Source organism: Grammomys surdaster, unplaced genomic scaffold, assembly GCF_004785775.1.
Source record: "Grammomys surdaster isolate TR1022 unplaced genomic scaffold, NIH_TR_1.0 203, whole genome shotgun sequence".
NCBI lineage: Eukaryota > Metazoa > Chordata > Mammalia > Rodentia > Muridae > Grammomys > Grammomys surdaster.
In genome coordinates this window covers 10,577,539-10,586,565 of record NW_021604648.1, presented here as the reverse complement: position 1 = coordinate 10,586,565, position 9,027 = coordinate 10,577,539, and the positions used below count along the sequence as shown (strand labels likewise).

The following is a 9,027-nucleotide window of genomic DNA, read 5'->3' as shown; positions in this document are numbered from 1 at the left end:
CAGGACCTCACCATAGCCTTAGGTGGCATCACAGGCTACTCACATCAGGCTGTTCCTCACTACCCTCAGGTCTTCAGTTCTGACTCCTGTTGTGAATGTATCCTTCTGCTTCTCTTTCTCATCCATCTCTCTACCACTTACCTGCTCATCTTAATGGCACCTAGGGCCTTTGGGGTTATCTCAGGAGTGCTCTGCTCTGCCCAGGCAGGGGACATGTTGGATGTAGTCTGCCCACCTAGGCCCTGTGGTGCTGAACTGGGGGTTATCTCAGGCTTGCTCCCACCTTCTATATTTTCCCATATTTCCCTTTCTTATGACCTTCCAATTCCTCCGTTAATATCCAGCTCATGTTACTTTCCCCCTAAACATCGTCTGCCCTAGTTAACAGTTACAGTTTCAGTTCCCTCAAAGTATGTGTGTATCCTCACGCTATCTTATAACATGTGTTCATATTTCTTACTCCTCTTCTAAGAAGTCTTTCTTTAGGGATCATTTCTTATTATACACATAGTGTGTGATGCATACCAGATACTCATTGTATCTGCACTGTCAGATCTGAGGATCCAAACCCATTCGTATATACAATGAAGAAAGAAAGAAGAAACTTGTGTTTGTTTAACATTTATAACATTTATAATTACTGAGTATCTGATATGTACTAGGCAAAAGTAGCAGAGTTACTCTTCACTCTTAGACCAGTGCCAAAGTCTGTATTATAAAGAAGTTCATTCCACTGAACTGGCTCCACTGGTTCTTTGGTTAGTCATCAGGCACAGATCTTGCTTGTGTTTTTTCAAATACACCGTAGTGATGTAAGCCACTAAACACTCCCATTAATATCTGAAAGAACAGAGGAATGGCCATTGCTTTCATCCCAGTTTGACAAAGGAGTAGCCAATGGAGCATAACTCTTCCTTTTGGTGGCAGTGGAACAGTCTGATACCTGAAAATGGAAAAGAGTCAACGATGGCTATCAAATGCTACTCATTTCTCCTAGTCATTTCCAGTATAGGTTTATCATGTAGATAGCAACATTAAATGTTAGTAGGCTATTTTGTTTTGATTAGCCTGTAGATTTTTAAAAAAGAAGAGTTTATCAGCACCATCCCCTCAATAAAAAAAAAAAAAAAAGAAAGGAGAAGAACTAAAAAGAGAAAGGGCAGGGCTGGGAAGATGGCTCAGTGGTTACTGACTGCTTTTCCAGATGGTCCTGAGTTCAATTCCCAGCAACCACATGGTGGCCCCCAACAACCTGTAATGCTGTAATGGGATCTGATGCCCTCTTCTTCTGGTGTGTCTGAAGACAGTGACAGTGTATTCACATATGTAAAATAAATAAGTAAGTCAAAGGGGGGAGGGAGGGAGGGAGGGAAGACTAGGAGGATAGTTCAGTCAGTAAAATGCTTGCCATGCAATTGTGAGGACCAAAGTTTGATCCCCAGAATATCCAACACACACACACACACACACACACACACACACACACTCACTCTAACACACACACACGGGGAAGGGTGGGGATCAGGTGAGCAAGAATAAAGAAAAGAGGAAGAGAAGGAATGGACAGACTTACTTAACTGCCAAACGTCCATTTTTATAAAAAGCCAAAGCACTGGGATATGAAACACCACATGCTACACCAACCAGTGAACTTCTCAGAACACAGCTCTCCTTGCTTAGGTTACCTAGAAAGTGAGAGAAAAGTTAGTTTCCCTTTTGGATTTAGGATACTATTAAAATGAAGCTGTCTATAAAAGCACACTTACTTTGCTGTTGGCAACCGCAGGTAAACAGTAGATAGAATATTAGGAATTCAAAGCCTGGTACTTAACAGGCTTAATTTCATCTTGTTTTGAAACTCTTTATTGTATGTTAGCATATAGAGAATTACTATTTATGTGTGCTTTTTTTTGTTTTATTTTAGTGTTTGAGACAAAGTGTCTCTGGGTAAAAGCCCTGGCTGTCCTGGAACTTGTAGACCAAGCTGGCCTCAAACTCACAGATATTCAAATGTCTCTGTGTCCCAAATGCTGGGATTACACTTCTGTGTGCGGTTTACAGAAGTAATGTCACAGTAAGAATACTAAACTATCATGCCACATACTTGGACATATGTATTTTTTACTATGTGTCAGGTATATATGCTAGTTACCAGGAATATAACTGTCATTAAAAAGAGACCTCTGGTTGAACATGGTGTTACATGCCTTTAATCCCAGCACTAGAAAGGTGGAGGCAGGTGGATCTAGTTTGAGGCTACCCTGGTCTACACAGCAAGTTCCAGAACAGCCAGGACTACACACAGAAACCCTGTCCTGAAGAGAGAGAGGTGGGGGTGGGGTGGGAAGCGCAAGCACGCTTTTAGTCAGTATACTAGAGAAGAAATTAGAAAGACAAACGATTAGAGGGGCTGGAGTTATAGATTAGCACTACATGTACTTGCTGCTCTTACAGAGGACCCAGGTTCTGTCCTAACATGGTGGTTCAAAGCCACTCCTAACTCCAGTTCTATGGAGAGTATCGCTTATCTTGCATGATTAGGACTACTGTGTAGAGCAAACCAACAGATATAAATATAAAACAATATACAAATGTTTGAGTATTATAAATATTTATTAATAAGTAACTTTAATTTGTTATAGCTACATTATACATTGATGAATTTAAACTTACCTGATTTCAAAGCATCAGTTACAAAGAGCTTGTAAGTAACGATGGTAGCCAAAAATGGAAGTGTAGTCAAGGATGCATAGGTCTTCAAAGCTTCATATTTAACCTTGAAACTGTTTCTGAAAACTAAGTTTGCCATGATGCCAGACAAACCACTACATGTTCCAAAGACTAACATTCCATGTGTATTTAAAGTCCTAACAGGAACAAAGAGAAAAGTTTAACATATCATTCTTGAAATGAGTCACATATTTACCCAGCATCTAATATTTCTTGTTATTAAAATAATTGTCTCAAAGAAAAAATTGTTTAAGATCACCTAGAAAAAAAGCTATTTTCACATGGTTAGCCTGTCTAGAAAAGAACTACTTGTGAACTGGTCCAGACACTTCTAAAATAATTTGTCTGTGGTTTATAAAACTTCAGTGAATGAGATATGCCATATTTGGTTTTACTTAATTCTGGCTCCTACCTGAATGAAGAAAGCTCTAAAGTATAACTGTCATTTACTTTAACCTTCTTTTAATAAAAGTCAAAATACTAGTATGGGATCAACATGTCATAGTCCTTTCCGCATTCTCTAGTCCTTTTTGTCCCCCAGCACTTCGGCTGAGATCATGAGCATCAGACTCTTAAAGTCAGAGCTCACACTAGTATTGCCTGTTAGCTTGCTCTGGGGTCACTTCTCTTTGCCTCGAAGGCTTGAACTGCTATATCTACCTCAAATTTCTATGGGTTTCTAGGGATCCAAACTGCAGTCCTCACACATTCAGAGCTTTAGCCACTAAGCCGTCACCCCAGCCTTGTTAAAATGACTAATCATAACTGCCCATCAGTAAAATATAAGTAGCCTTCAAAATAGTTTCATACTAATTACTTTTAATTAAAAAAATATTTGTACAAATAATATCTCAGCAAAAAGTTTGGGCATTTTTTTAAGAAGTAAAAGAATGGAACCTACATCTGAGGGCTTACAACAGCCTCTAATGACAGTTCCATTGTCATTAAAGCCCTTTTCTAGCTTCCTCTGGAAGCTCTCTAGCATGTGCAGACATAAATGGCATGCAGTCTTTCTCTCTCTCTCTCTCTCTCTCTCTCTCTCTCTCTCTCTCTCTCACACACACACACACACAGAATAAGTCTTATAAAAAGAAGCAAAAGAAATTATCTATAGTTTAACAAACCAATATTTCAATTTATTGTCATTTTTGTCCACTTCGTAACCAACTCAATAAATAATTTTTTCTTTCTCCATGAGTTATTTACTAGATGTGTTTTCAGGACTTTTGTAAAGGTATCTTTTGGAACTTCATTGTTGCCAATTTTCCTCAACCCCACCACCTCCATATGTAAATCTCTAGACCAGTGGTTTTCAACTTTCCTAATGCTGTGACCCTTTAATACAGTCCCTCTTTTTTTGGTAACCCTGTACCACAAAATGATTCTGTTGCTATTTCATAACTGCAATTTTGTTACTGTTATGAACTGTAATATAAACATATGACATGCAGGATATCTGAGATGCAACCCCCAAAGGGGCCGTGCCCCATAGGTTGAGAACCACTGATCTAGAAGATTCTCTTCTTAGACAACTGTTTAAGATAGCAATTCAAGCTACCACTGGAAGCAGAGTAATTGCAAGAGAAACTGAAAGCCTAAAGGAAAAATATTTTGGCAAAATGTTATATAGTGACACTACGCAGGAAATAAAACTTTTGAGGTGACAAACAGAAGCAAAAAAAGTAAGTAGTTTCTTAACCCTCAGAGAGTGGGAATAGGCACAAGAAAAGTCGCTGAATTGGTTACCACTGTGTCTCTTACTCATTGTTTCTATAGTATTCAAACTTCTTTTCTATAACTTGAGGAGTTATTGGGCTTCTGAACTTTGCATCTCCTAGAGAAGGGATCAGCTGACCATGTTTATAAAGTGCCATCTTGATGTCCTGGAAAACACAAAATTCCAGAGTCATGATAGCTAACTACACTAATATTAAATAAAACTTCATAAAATTATACTCAGACTAAGTACATTTAGAGTCTAGGAATGTTTTAGGTACTGTGTTATCTGCTTTCATATATTGAAAAAAAAACAATTCAATCAACATTTACTGGGCTCTTAACTGTTAAGAGATGGGTTTTTGTTTTTTTTTTTTTTAGTTACATAAAAATCGAGAAAATGAGTATTTCTGTGTTTACATATGTGTGGTCTGAGAAAGAATGAATGCCGTCCCCCCACTGGATCATATATTTGAATGCTTAGTCATCAGGGAATGGCATTGGCATTATATGAGGATTTAGAAGGATTAGGAGTAGTGGCTTTGTCTGAGGAAGTATTTCACTGGGCATGGGCTTTGAAATTTCAAAATCCATGTCAGGTCAGATGCTTCTTTGTCTGTCTGTCTGTCTGCCTGCCTGCCTCTGCTGCCTGTGGATCAGGATATAATTTTTCAGCTCCAGGGACAAAGATCTACTATTGCCTTAGGGTTTTATTGCTGTGCAGAGAAACCATGACCAAGGCAACTCTTATAAAGAGTTGGCTGGCTTTCAGTTTCAGAGGTTTAGTCCATTATCATCATGGAGGTAAACATGATAGCATGTAGGCAGGCTTGATCTGATGGCAGCAGGAGACTCTGTATCACACTGGGTATAGCTTGAGCACAGGAAGCCTCACCCCCCCCACACACACACACAGTGGCAAACTTCCTCCAACAAGGCCATATCTTCTAATAGCACCACTCCCTATGAAACAAGCATTCAAATATGTGAGTCTATGGGTTCCATTCCTGTTCAAACCACCACACTTGTCTTCTCTCATGAACGCCTGTGCCTGTTTTGGAAATCATTTTGGGGTAAAGGTAGGTAGGAGAGAGCAGAAAGTGCTTTGGAACTGTTCCAGCCTGGGAAGTGGGAGTGCACCATGGTTATCTTGGAGTTTATGTTGTAATTCAGTTTTCTAGTAGGGCCTAGGGTAGAAAGCATGGTCTTTGTCAGGAACAGCTATGTGTTATACTGTGAAGCCTGGACAAAGGGAATGAACTCAGGGTTTGTGAGGTCCCTGTGTCCCATAGGATAAGCCAATAGCTGCCCACATTAAGAGGTCATAAGGGCTTCACCAAGGGATTAAAAAAGAAATTCCAAATGCCTTTCTGAGTGTCTGGCTACATAAGACTTCTGGGTCTTTGCGGAAACACTTGTTAAATCCTGTGGCACTATGGCATTATGTACCTTAGGAGTATTTCATTTCATTCAAACAAGGATATATGGACACTTCCTGCAAATCCAAATTTTTGGTTTTAAATATTTACTTATTTCATCAGTGAGATTTCTACTGATTCAAAGTTCAGTGCTTTTTATTTTTTTCTCCACATTTTCTAGATTAATCCATGAAAAGTTATAAAGTCAAAGGCTCATTACAGATGACATGTTAACATTTGTAGGTGATGAGCATATAAAAAGCCTAAAATTAATGAAAAACCAATGGAACCTCACTCCAGGAAATCAACACACATAAAGTATGGGTTCCTTGATCTTCTTAACGTGGTATACAATTGATCAAAAGACCAGTTTTTCTGTTTCAATAGAAAACAGCATTTAAGTCAGTTCTTTTTCTTTAAGATAGATGAGAAAGGGGGGGGGCAGAGCGGGCATAAAATAGTTTATGAATTATCATTTTTTTTTTAGGGACTAGACTTAAATCTTTTAATTGTTCCCCTTTTGCTATCTAAATGGAAAAAATGGAAGAAGAAATAGTATCTTCTAAGGAGGATTCTCTACCCAATCCATCTAGTATACTATGAAGGCAGATTATCAATAGCATCATGGCTAATCAAAAAAAAAACTTAAAGAAATTTTTGTTCTGTTCTCATCCAATTCCCTGAACAGCCCTCTTCAGTACCCACAGAAAATTTCCAGGCCTTTCAAACAGCTCTGGGGAAAGTGGTTCTACAATTATGGCTGCAGGACAGTCAATACTGAAATAATCAAAAGCAACAACAAATATTTTGGCATCTGCATCTGGCATTTGCAAGGTTTTCACTACACTCTCCTTAATTAAGGAGATATTGATTATTAACTTGCCCAGAGGTTTTTTTTTTTTAAAACTTATTTTTGTGTTGTTGGGCTTCAGGCCTGATAAGTGCTCCATCCTCAGATTCCCAGGAAGTCTTTCAGCAAGAATTGAAAATGAAGATTTTTGCCACAACCAACTTTTAATCTAAGAGTTAAGGAAGTTCAAAGTCACTCAACGGATCAGATCACCATCCTTATACAAGTAAGTGCATTTGTGTGGGCGTATGGTCTGCGGAGTGTTTGTGTGTTCTATTTTTAAGTGTATTATTTGACCTTCAGAATTTTATTCAATATTCTCACATACAGCCGTGGTGTATATCAGGTTCTCAGGTAATCAAGAGTGAATGCATTCAAGAATCTATTATAACCTGGCGTTAAGTCAGTACACACCAAATCAATAAAAGGCTTAAACAGACTTAAAACAGAATAAGAGACTTAAACAGAATGAGAGAAATAGAGGTCAGGCTGGGTAGGGTAAAGCGATAAAGTATTTGAAATTGAAGAAAAGTCTTGTAAAAAGGTCCTCGAGGAAGAGAAACAAGCTACATTTAATCCGGCGTAGACTTCAGGTCTACATTGTTAGGAACTACAGATTTGATTACACCCTGCATAAAGTCGGGACAGGTTCTATTTGCTCAGATCCTTCACATGCATCATCTCCGAGGAGGCGACCCACACCACTCTAGATTTCCTCCTACCTGGGGCGCTTCCCTAGTTCCCTCCTGCACCACAACAGCATCCCTCAATTCAGAGCAACTTTGTCGCTCGGACGCCGCCATCTTGGCGCCTCACGTGACTGACAGGAGGGCGTGGCCGGAGCGCCGGGGGCGGGACTTGCCGCTGGCTGACAGCTCGTACCTTCAGGCCGGTCCGCCCCCACCTAGTCAAAAGCCGCGCCCTCCAGCCGGGCGGGATTGGGCGTGGCGTCCCCAAACTAGGATCGCTCATTGGCTCAGAGAAAGGCTCAGGGTCCAGGGGCCCGCCCCTAGCCAGCCTTGCCTTGTCCTCTGCCAATTTGTCAGCCTGGCTAACCTGAAGGGAACCAGGGGCGGTTCGGGCGCAGGCCTGTTGCTGCGCGCCTTCTCCTCAGGGCAGCTGGGGTAGCCAATCCCTGGTAGTTCCTTCGGCCTGGTCGGTGTGTTAAGGCTGTGGCTTCTTGGGTTCCTCCTCAGAGGCTCCAGCCTGCCGCCCCGGCGCGGCCACAGCAGCACGGACTAGCCTGCTCTCTCCAGTCTTTAGTCCCCATAGTCCACCCTCAAGCCCCGCTTGAAAAGGGTCCAGTTAGAAATCTCCCCTTCCCCTGCTTCCTCGAAGAGCCCTGGTCGGCTAGTGTTTCAGGGATGGAGGGTGCTGCGAGGAAGCCAGGCGCGCTTCCGTGCACGTGAAATGCCCAGCAGCGTCTGCCAGACCCGCAACCCCCGACCCTCCAGTCTCCATGTCTTAGGCAAGCCAAATTCGAGAGTTATATAATTTCTAGTGCTGCTGTTTCTCTTGCCCGAGGAAACACTTCATCGCGTGGAGGGTGCAGGACATTTCGGTGCTCTTCTGTATAAGATCGGGGTGTGGGCAGGGGTGGCCAGCGGTGGCAGAGAAATGTCTTTTCTGCAAAAGGAAGGTGGGTAGATTGGAGAGAGACTGAGAAAGGGTGGATGTGGAAGCCAAACAGCTGTACTCCCATTTAGGAAATCGCGGACTATTTGCATAGTGTGTGATTGCATGCCTAATACTACTACGGCGTCTCTGAAAACACCTTTGGGGGAAGGTTTGGTTTCTCCTTTCCAGCAGCCTTAGTGTTTTTCCTCGCCGGATAGAAAGCTGCTTGTTTGCGAAGAGACGGCATGATGTGAATGACTCCAGTGTGAAGAAGTCTGCTTCGCCAAATCATCCTGCATCAAGTGCCAATTGAATAGCACTGTCACTTTAATGTCTCCATGCCAAGGGATTGCTTTCCTTCTTTTCAATCCTCTCGGTTAATACACAGGAGGATCAGGATCTGAGGGGCATTAAGGATCAAGCCTTGGGGCTTTGGAGAGCACAGAAGAAATATAGGAAAGTGACAAGCTGGATCGTGTTTTGAGGGGGCAAGATACAGAACGAGTAAATAGAAGGGGGCCTTTGAATCTCTCTTCTGCCCCAGAAAACTGTCCAAACTCACACACCCCTGAAAAGACTAGAGTAAGACATTTTTAAAAGTATTTTTGAAGGGGAAGTTTAAACTTTTTCCTAAAAATCGATGCTCTTTATTACCAACCATCTCGATCATGTATAAATTAATAAGACAACGGTCCT

The 9,027-nt window shown here is 41.3% G+C and overlaps 1 protein-coding gene across 1 annotated transcript; it reads right to left on the bottom strand.

The window, feature by feature from the left end:
• Positions 1–605: 605 nt before the first annotated feature.
• On the bottom strand, positions 606–7,543 carry Tmem126b (transmembrane protein 126B). The gene is made up of 5 exons (XM_028770697.1): positions 7,437–7,543; positions 4,492–4,613; positions 2,674–2,867; positions 1,574–1,685; positions 606–943 (listed from the first exon to the last, which is right to left on the bottom strand). The coding sequence occupies exons 1-5, from the start codon at positions 7,515–7,517 to the stop codon at positions 760–762; spliced, it is 693 nt and encodes a 230-aa protein (XP_028626530.1). The 5' UTR covers positions 7,518–7,543; the 3' UTR covers positions 606–759.
• Between the last annotated feature and the right edge of the window lie 1,484 nt (positions 7,544–9,027).

Coding starts and splice junctions, on each gene's coding strand:
- Tmem126b (XM_028770697.1), bottom strand. CDS start 7,517: ATGGCGGCGTCCGAGCGACAAAGTTGCTCTGAATTGAGGGATGCTGTT. Junction 1,686..2,673: donor AACTGATGCTTTGAAATCAG/GTAAGTTTAAAT, acceptor CTCACTTTCTAG/GTAACCTAAGCAAGGAGAGC. Junction 944..1,573: donor AATGGACGTTTGGCAGTTAA/GTAAGTCTGTCC, acceptor TTCCATTTTCAG/GTATCAGACTGTTCCACTGC.